Below are 18,475 nucleotides of genomic sequence, written 5' to 3'. Positions count from 1 at the left end.
CATCAAACTTTGCTTTCGTCAAAGAATCCTCCATTTGCAGCAATTACAGCATTGCAGACCTTTGGCATTCTAGCTGTTAATTTGTTGAGGTAATCTGGAGAAATTGCACCCCACGCTTCCAGAAGCAGCTCCCACAAGTTGGATTGGTTGGATGGGCACTTCTTGCGTACCATACGGTCAAGCTGCTCCCACAACAGCTCAATGGGGTTCAGAACTGGTGACTGCGCTGGCCACTCCATTACCGATAGAATACCAGCTGCCTGCTTCTGCTCTAAATAGTTCTTGCACAATTTGGAGGTGTGTTTAGGGTCATTGTCCTGTTGTTGGATGAAATTGGCTCCAATCAAGCGCTGTCCACTGGGTATGGCATGGCGTTGCAAAATGGAGTGATAGCCTTCCTTATTCAGAATTCCTTTTACCCTGTACAAATCTCCCACCTTACCAGCACCAAAGCAACCCCAGACCATCACATTACCTCCACCATGCTTAACAGATGGCGTCAGGCATTCTTCCAGCATCTTTTCATTTGTTCTGCGTCTCACAAACGTTCTTCTTTGTGATCCAAACACCTCAAACTTGGATTCATCCATCCACAACACTTTTTTCCAGTCTTCCTCTGTCCAATGTCTGTGTTCTTTTGCCCATCTTAATCTTTTTCTTTTATTGGTCAGTCTCAGATATGGCTTTTTCTTTGCCACTCTGCCCTGAAGCCCAGAATCCTGCAGCCGCCTCTTCACTGTAGATGTTGACACTGGTGTTTTGCGGGTACTATTTAATGAAGATACCAGTTGGGGACCTGTGAGGCGTCTGTTTCTCAAACTAGAGACTCTAATGTACTTATCTTCTTGCTCAGTTGTGCAACGCGGCCTCCCACTTCTTTTTCTACTCTGGTTAGAGCCTGTTTGTGCTGTCCTCTGAAGGGAGTAGTACACACCGGTGTAGGAAATCTTCAATTTCTTAGCAATTTCTCGCATGGAATAGCCTTCATTTCTAAGAACAAGAATAGACTGTCGAGTTTCAGATGAAAGTTCTCTTTTTCTGGCCATTTTGAGCGTTTAATTGACCCCACAAATGTGATGCTCCAGAAACTCAATCTGCTCAAAGGAAGGTCAGTTTTGTAGCTTCTGTAACGAGCTAAACTGTTTTCAGATGTGTGAACATGATTGCACAAGGGTTTTCTAATCATCAATTAGCCTTTTGAGCCAATGAGCAAACACATTGTACCATTAGAACACTGGAGTGATAGTTGCTTGAAATGGGCCTCTATACACCTATGTAGATATTGCACCAAAAACCAGACATTTGCAGCTAGAATAGTCATTTACCACATTAGCAATGTATAGAGTGTATTTCTTTAAAGTTAAGACTAGTTTAAAGTTATCTTCATTGAACAGTACAGTGCTTTTCCTTCAAAAATATGGACATTTCAATGTGATCCCAAACTTTTGAACGGTAGTGTATATATATATATATATATAAAATCCAGTGATTCAAGTAAATTCTTTATTTATTGTGCAATACAGATAAAGAATTTACTTGAATCACTGGATTATTTTGCTCCTTATTTGCTGAGCACTTTTCCTGCCGTTGAGTGAAGTTTTACCTATATATATATATATATATATCTCAACATGGATACAGGAAAAAAAAATGCATTGGAGTACAGGCCTGTTTCGTGCATCTTGCACTCATCAGCTGCTAATGCTATATATATATAGATATAGGTAGAGATATAGATAGATATATAGTGTTTTTTTGTGTTTTTTAGGAAACCGTCAATGGTGTTGATAAAAGTGCTCAACAAATGAGCGGAATATCAAGATAGATGTAGGAAAAAAAAACTTTGGCAGCTGATGAGTGCGCGACGCACAAAACAAGCTTGTACTGCTATGTTTTAAAAGTTTTTTTTCCTACATCCATTTTGATATATACGCGTTTCATTGTACAAAGAATTACTGAGCCCATTATTCTGTGTTCTTGGAGGCTTTTGGAGGTTGTCACATTCCTAGTGACAAAGCTCAGCCTTGCCAAGTGGGCACTTGACAAGATGCTCACTTGGCAAAGTAATGATCGCCTTAAATGGAAGTGGGCTAAGTCTCCGCTTGTCTGAAAGTAAAATGCCCAAGGCACAGCTTGCCTCAAACAGTGATTAAGTGGTTTGTGTTTTCTTTTCAGCCATTTTTATGGGCAAGCATAATGACCGTGTCCTCATTTTTTAAATTTATTATTAAGTTTTAATGTGCCCCCTGATTGATTGACTCAGATAACGTCTTTCATCTATTATCTCCTTTGTCTGAAATTCTCAGGCAGGCAGCAGAAATGGAAAAAGTGATGCTGGAGCTGGGGAATACCCTGAATGACCAGGATGTAAACACAGTTGCTGCTCAACACTTTGAAGCACAACAGGCAAGAAGTTGTTTCAGTCGTCTAGTAGTGAAGTGTCTTGGCAAAATACTAGGTTAAAGGTTTATCATCCTACATAGGATATTGTTAAATAATTTATTTACAGAGATGGGCCACTTCCTTAATTAGTTAAATTATTCTTTCTTGTCTCCAATTTTCCTGTTTAGGCCTATAATGTGATATTCATCCCCCAATTTTATTAAAATCCCTCAGTGGTGTATATTTTTTCTCTCAACAGGTGCTGGAGAATAAGTGGGCTAGTGAGCTGAAGCAGGTGACCGGCATCCAAAAGCATGAGTACCAGGAGTGGGTTATCAAACTTCACCAGGACCTGCAGAAATCCAATAACAGTAGTAAAATCACGTCAGTCTGTGTATGTTTTCAGAAATACAAAGCTTATGTAGTATGAGTGACAAGGCAAAAAAAAATAGGCTAATGTATTTGTAGTGTGTGCAAATGTGAACACTTTTTCTCCGTCTGTGTTTATCTCTACAAGTCTGCCTGTCATTCGAGACAGTTGGTTTATGTGTGCAATTGCACAAGCACTGTCATTCAATCAAGATGCTGCAACTAGCTAGCTCTTTGGAAAGCTCACTTGCTCTTCCAAATATCAGCAAAATAGAGCACATCAAGATAGTGAACCTTTGAGTCAGGTGATTAAAGCTTGCTCCTGAGAGAAAGAGAAGCTGCAGTGTAGATACAGATAAATGCAATCTGCAGGTACTGCAGTTTGCTGGAGGAATGGCTGAAAGACATAGCACTGGCATAGTGTAACAGGTTGCGTTTCTCCTTGTTTGTTAGTTGACAGCGTTTCATCTATGCAGTGCCGTTTGCAAGTCTGGGCTGAGGTTAGCATGTAATAAACACATGGGCATTTTAGTGTTGCTTATCATATGGGAAAATGGCTACTGGGTGCAGTCCTCCATCTACATCTCAACTCGAACTCAAGCTGTGGCTCTACATTTCTGGGATCTGGACAGCACACTGTAAACAGCAGTCCTAATACATTGCATGTCTACTGGTCGTTTGAAGTGTAGAGTACATTTACATAGAAATTGGAATTCCAAGCAGTCTAAAACTCTGATGATGATTACAGGCGGCCAAAACTCATCATAGCTTAACTTGTGCAGCAAAGCTCTGTAGGATTATGACATCACTCAGGATCAAAGTTTCAGAGGCAAAAATCTATTAGATGTTTACGATACCGCGCCCATGCTGATAGAGGTTAGTAGTTTAAATTCAGGTCTTGCATTAGTTAACGCACTAGTAATTTGGTCAATGTCCAGATAAACCAGAGCTTATATATTCAAAGCATTCTAGAGATGGTGATGACTTGCTGACCTTATATCCATTTTTTTCCTTAAATAATGAATATCATTATCCAATTTGTGTATAGACACCCTCGTTAAATAAACTTGGGGTTTTAGCTAAGACTGTAATGCCGGAAAAAAAAAATCCCCCTTTTGGCAGGTTTCACTTTTGAATTTCCACGAGAAAGCCGCTCTGTATGCACCATTAGCAGTGTAAACCGGGCTGATCTTGCAGAGCCATAACATTTATATTTGTAATTACCTTTATTTCATAATACTGCAACACACCTCCGAAGGAAATTAACCTTATATTTCTGGATATTTGTAAATTAAATATGCCAGAGATAGAAAGCATCCCAAGTATCATGTTTGCATAGAAATCTTCAACATTGTAGCTTTAATGTCTTTGTGGCCACTTTTTATTACTGATCTCCAGTGAAGAGATCAAGATGCAGCCCAGCCAGTCATCGGAGCTTGCAGACTCTGGGGCCAGGCTGTATGAGGAACAGCCACAACTTGAAGAGAGCTTTACTATACACCTCGGTACTTGTTTTCTATTATAATTTCTTATCTTACCACATATGCATCCTTTCAAACATACACAAATCAGCCTCATATATATTCTGAGTGGCTGCAGATCAATGATAGGCTGTCTGAATGGTATCCATGAAGCTTGTATCTGTAAAAGCATACTATAATAAGTTGATAAAACATTCTTCAAAAATTTTTAATTTCATGATAATTTCACCACTACATTTTTTTTAAATTAATGATGAGACCTGTCTAGAGCCCTGCGTGAGACTGTTTTCTTAATCCCGCTCCCGCTGGATTTCTGAACATTACCGCCCATACCCACAATGTGCATGTTACACTCCCGCAATGTGCCTGTCCACTCCCGCCCGCTCCCGCAAACATTCTGACCATTCAGACCCGCACAGTAGAATTCCGTTGATTTTGTGTCTTCTCTCGTCCCGCAGGGAAAACACATTATTTTACTGTGTACTGTTAATAAAGGGATGCATACCTGTCAGTAACAACTGAGCGAAATTACGTTCTAGTGCATAATTACATTGATACTAGTGCAATAATTACAGCTCTTCCAGTGCACTTTCTTGTTAGCGCTAGCTAAATCGCGGGACCTGCAGTTTATTTTTTGACTGCCTGCTCTCGCCCGCAGCAAAGTTAAAACTGCCTGCTCCTGTGAGATTTGCTTCGGGTCCCGTGGGATCCACACGATCCCAATCCCAATGCAGTCCTCTAGACCTGCCCTCTTATTGTCTGTGATAAAGTACAGATTGGCTCCTCAGAGAAAGTGTCACTAGTTTTGGGTTAACTATTTTGTCATTGAGGTTAGATTCTGAGTAAAACTCCTGACATGGTTAAAAAACCCACAGCATCCAAATACTGTTCACATCCACATACCAAATACTGAAATAATGTTCGAATACCAACCTGCTAAACTACTACTACTACTTTCGGCTGCTCCCGTTAGGGGTCTCCACAGCGGATCATCCGTTTCCATTTCTTCCTGTCTTCTGCGTCTTCCTCTGTCACACCAGCCACCTGCATGTCTTCCCTCACCACATCCATAAACCTCCTCTTTGGCCTTCCTCTCCTCCTCTTCCCTGGCAGCTCCATATTCAGCATCCTTCTCCCAATATACTCTGCATCTCTCCTCCACACATGTCCAAGCCATCTCAATCTTGCCTCTCTTGCTTTGTCTCCAAACCGTCTAACCTGAGCGGTCCCTCTAATATAATCGTTCCTAATCCTGTCCTTCTTCGTTACTCCCAGTGAAAATCTTGGCATCTTCAACTCTGCCACCTCCAGCTCCGCCTCCTGTCTTTTCGTCAGTGCCACTGTCTCCAAACCATATAACACAGCTGGTCTCACAACCATCTTGTAAACCTTTCCTTTAACTCTTGCTGGTACCCTTCTGTCGCAAATCACTCCTGACACTCTTCTCCACCCACTGCACCCTGCCTGCACTCTCTTTTTCACCTCTCTACTGCACTCCCCGTTACTTTGGACAGTTGACCCCAAGTATTTAAACTCAAATGCCTTTGTCACCTCCACTCCTTGCATCCTGACCATTCCACTGTCCTCTCTTTCATTCACGCATAGGTATTCCTTCTTGCTCCTACTGACTTTCACTCCTCTTCTCTCCAGTGCATACCTCCACCTCTCCAGGCTCTCCTCAACCTGCACCCTACTCTCGCTACAGATCACAATGTCATCCGCGAACATCATCGTCCATGGAGACTCCTGCCTGATCTTGTCCGTCAACCTGTCCATCACCATTGCAAACAAGAAAGGGCTCAGAGCCGATCCTTGATGTATTCTGACCTCCACCTTGAACCCATCTGTCATTCCAACCGCACACCTCACCATTGTCACACTTCCCTCATACGTATCCTGCACAACTCCTACATACTTCTCTGCAACTCCTGACTTCCTCATACAATACCACACCTCCTCTCTCGGCACTCTGTCATAAGCTTTCTCTAAATCTACAAGACACAATGCAACTCTTTCTGGCCTTCTCTATACTTCTCAATCAACATTCTCAAAGCAAACATCGCATCCGTGGTGCTCTTTCGTGGCATGAAACCATACTGCTGCTCGCTGATCATCACCTCTCCTCTTAACCTGGCTTCTATTACTCTTTCCCAAATCTTCATGCTGTGGCTGATCAACTTTATACCTCTGTAGTTGTTACAGTTCTGCACATCGCCCTTGTTCTTGAAAATCGGTACCAGTATGCTTCTTCTCTACTCCTCAGGCATCCTCTCACTTTCCAGGATTGTGTTAAACAATCTAGTTAAAAACTCCACTGCCATCTCTCCTAAACATCTCCATGCCTCCACAGGTATGTCATCAGGACCAACTGCCTTTCCACTCTTCATCCTCTTCATAGCTGCCCTCACTTCCTCCTTGCTAATCCGCTGAACTTCCTGATTCACTATCCCTACATCATCCAACCTTCTCTCTCTCTCATTTTCTTCATTCATCAGCCCCTCAAAGTACTCCTTCCACCTTCTTAGCACACTCTCCTCGCTTGTCAGCACATTTCCATCTCTATCCTTGATCGCCCTAACTTGCTGCACATCCTTTGCAGCTTGGTCCCTCTGTCTAGCCAAGTCCTTTTCTCCTTCCTTAGTGTCTAACCTGTCATACAACTCACCATACGCCTTTTCCTTTGCCTTTGCCACCTCTCTCTTTGCTTTACGCTGCATCTCCTTGTACTCCTGTCTACTTTCTTCATCTCTCTTACTATCCCACTTCTTCTTTGCCAACCTTTTCCTCTGTATAATTTGCTGTACTTCCTCATTCCACCACCAAGTCTCCTTGTCTTCCTTCCTCTGTCCTGATGACATACCAAGTACCTTCCTAGCTGTCTCCCTCACTATTTCTGCAGTGATTGTCCAGCCATCTGGCAACTCTTCACTACCACCCAGTGCCTGTCTTAACTCCTGCCTGAACTCCACACAACAGTCTTCCTTCTTCAACTTCCACCATTTGATTTTCGGCTGTGTCTTCACTCGCTTCCTCTCCTTTGTCTCCAAAGTCATCCTACAGACCACCATCCGATGCTGCCTAGCTACGTTCTCCCCTGTCACCACCTTGCAGTCTCCAATCCCTTTTAGATGGCGCCTTCTACATAAGATATAGTCCACCTGTGTGCACTTTCCTCCACTCTTGTACGTCACCCTGTGTTCCTCCCTCTTCTTGAAATATGTATTCACCACAGCCATTTCCATCCTTTTCACAAAATCGACCACCATCTGTCCTTCCACATTTCTCTTCTTGACTCCATACCTTCCCATCACCTCCTCATCACCTCTGTTCCCTTCACCAACATGTCCATTGAAGTCCGCTCCAATCACCCCTCTCTCCTCCTTGGCTACCCTCTCCACCACGTCGTCCAACTCACTCTAGAATTCTTCTTTGTCTTCCATCTCACACCCAACTTGCGGGGCATATGCGCTGATAACATTCAGCAATAAACCTTCAATTTCCAGCTTCATACTCATCACTCTGTCTGACACTCTTTTCACCTCCAGCACGCTCTTGACATACTCTTCCTTCAGAATTACCCCTACCCCATTACTCCTCCCATTCACACCATGGTAGAAGAGTTTGAACCCACCTCCAATACTCCTGGCCTTACTCCCCTTCCACCTGGTCTCTTGCACACACAGTATGCCTACCTTTCTTCTTTCCATCATGTCAGCCAGCTCTCTCCCTTTACCAGTCATAGTGCCAACATTCAAAGTTCCAACTCTCACCTCCACATGCCTACCCTTCCTCCTCTCTAGCTGCCTCTGGACATGCTTTCCCCCTCTCCTTCTCCTTCGCCCAACAGTAGCATAGTTTCCACAGACACCCTGCTGGTTAACCGTACCGGTGGTGGTCGTTGGTAACCCGGGCCTCGACCGATCCGGTATGTAAGTCTTATTTATGATCCGCATATTTGATTTGGCAAAGATTTTACGCCGGATGCCCTCCCTGACGCAACCCTCCCCATTTGTCCGGGCTTGGGACCGGCACTAAGGATGCACTTGCTTGTGCATCCACAGTGGCTGGGTTACCAACCTGCTAAACAAGAATCTAAATATTTGGCTGTTCAGTGCAAGCCCTCTATCCAACCCTCCATTATGATGTTCCTGGTACATGTGAACATAGGTGTGTGTTTGTTTTATTTGTTTTATTGTGTGTGTGTGTGTGTGTGTGTGCGTGCGTTCGCGCGTGTGCGTGTGTGTGCGTGCGTGTGTGTGTGTGTTCCTTCCTTCTTGACAAGGCGCCCAGCTGAAGACCATGCACAACCTGCGGCTTGTCAGGGCAGATGTGCTGGATTTTTGTAAGCACCGCCGTCATGGCAGCAGTGGCACCAAGCTGCGTCGACTGCAGACGGCCCTGTCCCTCTACTCCACTTCTCTCTGCGGTCTGGTGCTGCTCGTTGACAACAGGGTCAACTCCTACAGTGGGATCAAGAGAGGTCAGGAGCATATTGTACATTGATTTAATGTGATGCTTTATTGATTGATTTAATGTGATACTTTATTGATTGCTATATGAGGAATGCTCTCTTCAGTTGGCCCTGTCCTTAAGGAGGTCAAAATGCAGAGTCAGCTGAAGAACTGTACCCTAGAGCTGTTTGGGATTCAATAGGTGCTTGTTGAATGAATGAATGAATGAATGATCGATTTTATTTCGAACATGTTAAAATAACAAAATAAAATATATAGGCAGGAATACAAAACAAATGGAAATACCACTGAACATATTTTGCAAACTCTGTAACAACACAAGTAATAACTAGTCCATGTTCGAAAAGGACGTAGGATGAAGTAAATAACTTTTCTGGTCCTACCCCTTTTGTATACATTATCAATCAAATCAAACCAAAACAAAACTTTCAAAACTAAACAAAAGTGAAAAAAGAAAAGAGAGACCAATGCATAGAAATCAAAACAAACGAGCACAAGTCAAACAAGGCACCTTACACGACATGTATCATGTCATGTTATTCCAGTCCACCTCTTTGTTCATCCATCCTATATCTGTTCAGTATGTTATTTTTAAAGAATTGTTTAAACTTACTTAATGATTTACACATCTTCATTTCTTTTCTACAGTTTCATAGATCAACTCCTTTGAATGTTATACAATGAAGTTTTGCATTTGTCCTCACTAATTGTTTTTTATACATATTCCTCTGAGATCGTGTTTACTTTCCCTCATTTGGAAAAACTTTTGGACACTGTTTGGTAACTGCTGATTTTTTACTCTGTACATGATTTAAATTGTTTTGAATTGAACCAAAGCCTTAAATTTTAGTGCTTTCAGTTTGTTAAATAGTGGGTTTGTAGGCTCTCTGTAAGTGGTTTTGTTTACAATTCTTATGGCTCTTTTTTGAAGGATGAAGATTGGATCTGTGTTTGTTTTGTATGTGTTCCCCCACACTTCCACACAGTAGGTGATGTATGGAAGTATGAAGGAACAGTACAAGGTGTATAGTGTTGGTTGATGCAAGAGATCTTTGACTTTATATAATATTGCAATTGACTTTGATATGTTTGCTTTGGTATACTTTATATGTGGCTTCCAACATAATTTGTTGTCTATTATTACTCCAAGAAATTTGATTTCTGGCACTCTTTCGATTTCTACATCATTTATCATGAGCTTCTTGTTTGAGTTTGTTGACCAATTCACAAATATTGTAAAATTTGTTTTGCTTAAATTTAGTGTTAGTTTATTTGAATTAAACCAATTCTTTAGTTTCTTCAGTTAATTTCCTACTGTATCCAAAAGTTGTCCCAAGTTGTCCCCACTGCAAAGTAGGTTTATGTCATCTGCAAATAAAATTATTTTTAGTGTTTTGGAAACCTCACATATATTATTAATATACAAAATAAACAACAGTGACCCAACACTGAGCCTTGAGGAACTCCACACTTAACCTTCATTAATTGTGATTTAAAATTATTAATTTGCATGTATTGGTACCTATTCTTTAGGTAATTGGATAGCCAAGAAAGAGCTACTCCTCTGATTCCATATTTTTGTAGTTTTATTAATAAAAGTCGTGGTCAACCGTATCAAATGCCTTTTCTTTTCTTTTTTTCAGATCTAAGAGTACTTCTACAGCATATTCTTTATTTTCTATAGCAGTTGTTATCTCTTCCACAAAACCAATGAGTGCAAATGATGTAGTCCTATTGGTTCTAAATCCATATTGTTGTTCACACAGTACATTATGTTTTGTGATAAAGTCGCCTATTTTAGAGAATTGTGAAAGCAAAGAAACAGGTCTGTAAATGACTTTAGCCGTTTTAATTTTACATGGAAAAACACCAGTTTTCAGAGATTGATTACATATGTAAGAGGTTTCACCACACACTCAATAATATCTTTAACTAGCGACATTTCAATACCATTGCAGTCTGTTGACTTCTTACTCTTAAATCTTATGGCAATGTCAATTTCTTTTTCATCTGTTCCCTTTTAAAAACAAAGATTCTTTTACCTGTACATCTTTACTTGCCACATCATTTCTACAGCCAGTGCTTGCAATTTCCCCAGCCAAACCAGGACCAACACCAAAAAAAAAAATCTTTGAATTCATTAGCAATTAAGGCCATATCATTGATATCTTGTCTGTGAATGTTGTCATTCATCCAGGTCATAGTTATCCAAAGGAATTGAATCAAGTATATCATTGATAGTTTTATTATTTTTGGTTAGGAAGTAATTTGGGTATCCAGTTTTCCCTTTTTTAGTTTTAATAATATCATTCAATACCTTCTATGTATTTTTATGTTGTTTTTATTGTCTAGTAATTTCATGTAGTAATCCCTTCTGCTGTTTCTCATAATTTTTTATCAGTTGGTTTTTATATGTCTTATATTTGTGTTCCGATTATTTTGCTCTCTTTTTTAAAAAGTCTTATATAATACATGTTTCTTCTTACATGCATTTAATATTCCCTTAGTTAGCCATTGCTTTTCAGCAAATTTCTGTTTTCTTCACTTGAGGACAGTTTTTTTTTTTCATAAAGAGCTGTTGTGATTGACAAAAATGTGTTATAGGCTTCGTCTACATCTTCAACATAGACTTTATTCCAGTCTTGTACCATCAGATCGTTTCTAAAAGAATTAATTGTCCTTTCTGTTTTTTGTCTAATTATTTTGTATATTGTAACGTCCTTATTTGCCCCTTTATAGCGCTGAATGACTGCAAACACTGGCAGGTGGTCACTTGTGTCATTTATTATTGGCCCACTTATTACTTTCCTATCAATTACATTAGTGAATATATTATCAATTAGTGTAGCACTGTGAGTTGTTATTCTGGTCGGGTGTGTGATTGAAGGATACAGGCTCATACTGTACATTGAATTAATGAATTCTGTCATGGTGTTGTTTTCAAGTGGGTTTAACAAATCAATATTGAAGTCCCCACAAACAAAAACCATTTTATTATTATTTATGTTCTCGTATATCGCCAGTAACTTTTCCCTAAATGTATCAATACATGATCCTGGAGTTCTGTATACACAGCTTATTAGTATGTTTTTTAATTTCTCTAGTTCTATTTCTACAGTAATGCGTTCCATGATATTGTCTACTACTTGTGACATACTGTTGAAAGATTTACTATCGTAGTTTTTGTCAATGTGTAAAGCAACTCCTCCACCCTTTTTTTTATTCCTATTTATAGAATACATCTCGTATCCCTCAATGTCAACCATGGCAGTTTGTTCCTCATTAACCCAAGTCTCAGAGATTGCAATTACAGTGACTTGGTTGTTCAGTTGTCGTAAACAGTGTTTGATCTTTGAAAGGTTTGAATTCAGGCTTCTACTATTGAAATGTATAATTGATGTTACTCATTCATTTTTAAATTTCTGTTAAACTGATCCTCAGTATAGTATTCACACTGGCTGTGTGTGTTGATGTAGAAAATTGTTCTCAGGATAAATATCATTCTCCATATCATGTCCTTTATGTTCGGTGAATTCAAAGGTTTTCAGTCCAAGTGTTTCATATTCAGAGATCAGTACTTGTTGTTGATCAATATCTCCAGTTAGAGGTGAATGACAAGTGTCAAGGAGGCTTGTCATGGGTTGTAATTGTCATGTAATTGTCATGTTGACCCGTAGGCTTGAAATTTAATCCTCAGGTTTCCTTTTTATTTATTTGCGTGGTGTTCTTTTTGACATTGAATGATAATAACTGACTTCTGTCATTGTTCTTTAACATAACAAGTAGGTCTATGTGGGCTACTGCAACCTCTGTGACAGTTTATTTTGGTTTGACAGTGTTGCGTTGCAATTTCTTTTGTGGCCCCACTGACTAGCTCTGTGTTCTGATCTTTTACATCTCCTAAGAGAGAATGAAGAACAGAATTGAGTTATGTCATGGATCATTTCTTTGTTTTATGGAAAGAAATATTTAAACACACATTAGTATTATTTGTTTTGGTCTTTGTACTTGAAAAAAGTATCATATACATAGTAGGGCAGAAAAACAATGGAAAGCTCTGGCAAACTTCTATTCTACCTTAGTGGGGACACACAAGATTAGTTGTTTGACTTTTCTGACCTTTTGTTTGTTTTCTCTGTTGTTCCCCAGACTTCGCAACAGTGGCAAAGGAGTGTACAGACTTCCACTTTCTCCGTCTGGAGGAGCAGCTGGAGGTGGTGCAGCAGGTGGTGCTCTATGCCAGAGCCCAGCGGAGCCGCAAGCAAAAAGACCAGAATGGTTTGACTCCTGGCCATGCTATTTTTTTGACTGACATCACAGCCGTAGTGCAGAGAGAACATGCCCAGAGGAATAGCAGGCAGAACAGCCAACCTGGACAGACTTCCAATTACGTGAATCTGCTCTATGGACTTTGCACTTTGCACCTCACTGAGAAAATGTAATGGTGAGCATAGCTAGTGATTTAGGCAATACTTAAGGAGATCAGTAGTTTTAGGTAGCCAGGACGCTTTACTCCAGCTAGCCATTACATAAGATGTACTGCTACAGTCAAAATGTTAAAATAGAGAAAACACAGTCTACCATTATGTCTTTCATCATAGCTTTGATTAGCACTGCTGCAAATGGCTCTAAAGTACTAGCTACCAGCAATTACAGTAAAGGATATTTTCTGATTTCTTTTCTACCTAGTTCTTTCTTGTTGTATTCTAAGAGAAACTCATATGAGGGAAATTTAGGTTCTCTGTGTTAATTCATAGTTGATACTTGACATATAAGTGTGTACTTACTGATTATTTTAAAGGTTCCATGAAATGGCATTTAGAACAACGCACACATATCTGAATGAAAAGGAACAGTTGATTGAGATTTTATTGAGGGAGGGAGTTTGATTTGATTAACGGCCAATAATGGCAAGGCATTTTAAGAAGAATGTGGACGTCAGTATGCTATTGGCTAGTTTCAGTTTGGTGAGGAGAAGATCACTCATCTTCACAGTCTTGCTCTCATTTATGGGACATTTTTGTTTGTGCATGCCTGCAAGTGCAGGATGACTTCACTAAAAATTGTTGTATTTGTCAGTTATAACTACAAAAATTAAACATTTTTTTGTGCATTTCTAGAACAAAGTATTAGTATAGTAGATGTATATTAGGTGCAGATTAAAGAGATAACAAGAATGAAAATACATTTTGTTTCATGGAAACTTTAACACTAGGAAATGGGAACAGAATCACACTTCTGCTTAAACAAATATATGGCGAATAGCACTGTTAAGTTATTATCAAATGGTTAAACCCCTTTTTTTCTGGCATTAAAAGGTAACAATGAAAGGCCCTTTGTCGAGTGCAGACATTAACCATTAGTTTGGGGTCAATAGACAAAATACTTGCGATAGAATCAGTCCCCCCCCCCCCCCCCATTAAAGAAACACAGGGTTCTGTGTTCCAAAGATGCAGTATATTAAGCCATTTAGCTTTTAGTTATGACATGCTACTCATAGCTTTTAGTATCAGATTTTAGTCTTGGGTAAAATCTTTGATGCCGATACTTGATTTTAGCCTTGTTATCAGCCTTGTATATCCAATACCAGTATTGGTATTGATGCTTCCCTAGCAAAAAGTTCCACTTTCTTTTCCATAGCCGTTGAGTTTCTTTTTGAGGTATTTTGTGCACTTGTTTCCATACTGATATTGTGGGAAAATGTGTCCATTTTTGTACTTTCAGAGGCTCCAAGGAATGGCAGTGATGATAAGAACAAAAATGTTGAGAGAAATCCTGCTAATATCTTGCCAGGTAACTATGGCCATGATAGTTAATAACAAAGATCAAATTGATAGACAGGTTAAGCAGAATCAACCATGTTGATATTTGCTCAGTCTTATGAAGACTCAATTAACAGAATTTCATCTGTCAGCTAACCTTTGTACTGGCTCTGCTTAATCTCTCTCAAGGTGAGTTTTACATCTCACGGCACTCCAACCTGTCAGAAGTCCATGTCATTTTTCACCTGTGTGTGGATGACAACTTGCGCTTAGGGAACATCACGGCCCGAGACCCGGCCATCATGGGCCTCAGAAACATCCTGAAGGTCTGTTGCACCCACGATGTCACTACCATCACGGTCCCACTGCTGTTGGTACATGATATGTCAGAGGTAAGATAGACATGAAAAAGGCACATGTAGACACTGCCACATTCACTCAAACTTCTTTCTCAATCAGACTTTCCCATTTAAACATGTGCCAATCCCTTTCAGTCCTACAGTTTCAAGTGGGAATGCAGATAGGTTTAGATTGTCTCTGTAATGTAAATTAAGTAAACAGGAGACGACTGGATAATATAGAACAGGTGTTGCCAGCCACACAGGTTTCTCAGGTCTTAATCACAGATGGTACAGCCTTTAAAAAACATTTTTTGACTTTGGATAAGGGTACAAAATAGTACACACTGTCTGTTGTGCTTCTTTTATATCCTTCATTCCACGTGCAGTGGGCAAGCTCATTGAACACTGCTTGTGAATTCAGCATAGCATTTCCTCCGTTTCCGCAGTTAAACAAGCAGGGCAAAATAGAGTCGTGAACTTGTATGTTTACCCAGTCCCTTAAAGGTTTATATCAGCACTCTGCTGACATATGAGGGCAAAGGAATGGAAAAGCAGCAGCTTTCATTGACTGGTAGCCTGAGACTGGATGCAAGCAGGTTAATGCCAATATCCATCAAATTTAGGTGGATGGGGCAGAATTTACTTCAAGATAACAAGATTGAGAGAAAGACAAAAAAAGTTGACATTCAAAATGTTGTTTTTCAGTCCAATTATGCTCGTATTGAACTGAATTTCAGCTTTGCTGTATTTATTAAACTGAGTGAAAACATGAATAAAAACAAAAATCTCATGAGAAGGAGCCTAATTTTCAGGGTGGGATACATTCTGGTTCATAACACCAAGCCACAACATGCCCAAGTGAGACGTTTCCTGTTTCGTCCAATCAAGGGTCTTTGTTTACAGTACTCAAGTCTTCTTGCGAAGCTTAAATCAATAAATACTTTTTAATTGTTTTCCCTTAGTTTCATTTCAGAATCAGAATTAGAGGGGAAATTGGGTAATTGGATTTCAAACATTTTCCATCTTTGCATGCTTGTTTTTGCTTACAGGGGATATTGCATTGTTTGCATAGGACTATGTTCACATCATAGCGTGAAAACAACCACTATATTTTGCGCAAGGAAACACAGACTACAATCAGAAAATCATACACACCACAAGGCCACACCCTCACATTGGTATTTTTGGAGGAATTTTCCTTTTCTTGTGTTTGAGCAGTTAGACGGTCACAGTGTTAAACTGAGGAAAAAGACATGCTGTGAAGTATTGGAAGTCATTTTAACATAGTATAAACAGCTTCATAAGGATAAAAAGATAAGGCTGTGATGAAGGTCTTAGTTCTTTAATTCTTACTGCCACGCTGATGTAATATAAAAGCCAGTTTGCAATCAGAGATGCCTTACAGTTCGGTGCTTGCTTAATTCTCTTACTGGCAAAAGGAAATGGCAGTCCCTTCCCCTACATCTGCCAAGACTTTAAGAGCTCTTACTACTCTTTGGAATGGCAGGGACAGGGTGGCCCTGCAGCAGCAAACTTGGACACTTACACTGTTTTATCTCACATTTGTTACAGACCACCAACACCCGTAAGATGCCTAATTCCATCAGTGGATAACACTGGGTTAGCGTTGATGCTGACACTCCCAAAACAGCCATGCCTCTGGTTCTTGGATTTATTTTATTTTTCACATTTTCCTTATGAACAGACTTAAACAATAGCAAGTTCTGGCTGTGCTAGAGGCAGTGCCAGGGTACAAAACTGTGAAACAAATACAAAAATAAAATTAAAAAAAACTGATAATGCCGTGAATTAGTCCACTTTGCCACCCGAGAGTGCCCTTTCATTGACTGAAGTTCTGTGTGTGCAACACTATCGTCCCAGAACCGCTCCACAGTGAACGGTGCCCATCAAACTTTGCTCCCTTTCTCTGTATAAGTTGCAAATCAAGAGAGAGGTGACAAGCGAGGTAGACTGTATAAGCACTGTATGAGATGCAACCATTCCTTAATAAAGACCAGTCACAGTCTCGGTAGCATACTTTCAGGAGCTATCACCTCACTCACCTTATCCCTAAGCATTAATCTCCACATACCCATACAATCTCTGGGCATGTGCTCACCTCTCCAGAGAACTGACTATGGCTCCTTCAGCTGATACCGTGTGGTGCTGTCCTATGCACTGCTTATTGTTTAACTCATGAGGCCCCTGGTGAGTGGTGATCTAGCACGTCAACTGTTAAAGGAGTGGTCCCAGAATGTAGGCTGTCATTACATTTGTGCAGCAATCACCACAATTGTCTTGTCATGATCTACATGTATATTTAACATTATTGATTATACTGTACTGAGAGGCGATTGAAATTGTATACTGTAGCCTTCAAATATAATCAAATCATTACCACCTCGCAACACAAATGCCCATTTGCTTGGCGTACCTTACGTGAAAAAAAAACAAGATGTGACAGCAATCACCCGTTAGCCACAGCAGACTACCAAATCATTTACAAGCAAATTCATACCTGTTCAGACATTAAAAATGGGTAAATAATTCCAATTGCCGTTTGGCCATCATGATGGCAACGCTGAATTTCAGCTACCACACATTCTCTTTGACAGAAACAGTTAGTTGACTGACCTGCTATGACTGGCTATAGCTTTGAGCTAGCTATCACTAAGTTTGTTGCCCATCCTGGTAGAGATGAGCCAATTAAGTGTTTAGGAGGGATGGAAATGGAGAAAAAAAATCGACAATTGGCTTTTTTAATGGACTGTAACATAATGTACACAAAATGACTTTGCATGCTAAAAGAGATGTGGGATCCTCGCAAATAAGTGCCAGAAGGAGGTGGTACAAAACTGAGAGGGGCTGGATCTTTTTCTGGAAGGATCTAGCCCAAATAAATCAGCAGTCCTATACACTGTTACCAAAGAGTTCTTGTGCTAACTGGAAGTTCCACACATTTTTTGCACAAATAACCTTTTAGCCTCAGAAATGACTCCTATGACTTCAAAGAAGGTTGAATCAGTTCATCTGGATATAGCGTTTATTGACAGATACATTTCATTACTCAACTAAGTGACATCTTCAGTCTAAACTGACTGCAGATATCCCCACCCTTTATAAACAATACAGTACAATACAGTTGCATAACAACTGAAGCCAACGACCGTTTCATATGTAAATATGGGTGTGACCATTAACTAGAGCTTCAATGGCCATGTGTACTATGCACAGAGGATTAGGGAATGTTGCAATCACAGCAATGTAAGATGACGACAGGTGTATAATGACGTTTCGCCTCTCATCCAAGAGGCTTCCTCAGTTCGTGCCTTTCTGACTAGACGAAGTTAGTCTGACTGGCTGGTGATGAGACTCAGAATTTATCCTCTTGGAGTCGTTGTCAGAGCTATAGATGTCCATGGCTCTTTGTGTCCCGATGGTAAACATTGGGACACAAGCCTCTTGGATGAGAGGCGAAACGTCTTCACGGATATATACCAAGTCCAGTTGCACTTGATTCAACTCCTTTGGATAACCATGACCTGGATGAATGAGAACATTCACAGACGTGTATAATGAGCGAAGCCAATGACCAGTTTCATGTGCAAGTATGGGTGTGACCATTAACTAGAGTTTCGATGGTCATGTGTACTATTCACAGAGGATTT

At 40.2% G+C, this 18,475-nt stretch overlaps 1 protein-coding gene across 2 annotated transcripts in view; it reads left to right on the top strand.

Annotated features, from left to right (window-relative positions):
• Positions 1 to 18,475, top strand: part of c6h12orf4 (chromosome 6 C12orf4 homolog) — a 31,740-nt gene that overhangs the window by 8,180 nt on the left and 5,085 nt on the right. The window contains exons 5-11 of one of the 2 annotated variants that reach the window (XM_056281906.1): positions 2,307 to 2,406; positions 2,642 to 2,766; positions 4,150 to 4,256; positions 8,515 to 8,712; positions 12,854 to 12,982; positions 14,429 to 14,497; positions 14,656 to 14,858. In XM_056281906.1, coding sequence (XP_056137881.1) covers positions 2,307 to 2,406; positions 2,642 to 2,766; positions 4,150 to 4,256; positions 8,515 to 8,712; positions 12,854 to 12,982; positions 14,429 to 14,497; positions 14,656 to 14,858 — 931 coding nt within the window. Of the gene's footprint in view, positions 1 to 2,306; positions 2,407 to 2,641; positions 2,777 to 4,149; positions 4,257 to 8,514; positions 8,713 to 12,853; positions 12,983 to 14,428; positions 14,498 to 14,655; positions 14,859 to 18,475 lie in introns of those variants that run through there. The other variant, XM_056281907.1, reaches the window with a different exon arrangement.

The sequence above is a fragment of the Lampris incognitus genome, chromosome 6 (assembly GCF_029633865.1).
Source record: "Lampris incognitus isolate fLamInc1 chromosome 6, fLamInc1.hap2, whole genome shotgun sequence".
In the NCBI taxonomy this organism is placed as follows: domain Eukaryota; kingdom Metazoa; phylum Chordata; class Actinopteri; order Lampriformes; family Lampridae; genus Lampris; species Lampris incognitus.
Note: the sequence above shows the minus strand (reverse complement) of the source record. Positions and strands in the feature narration are given on the sequence as shown.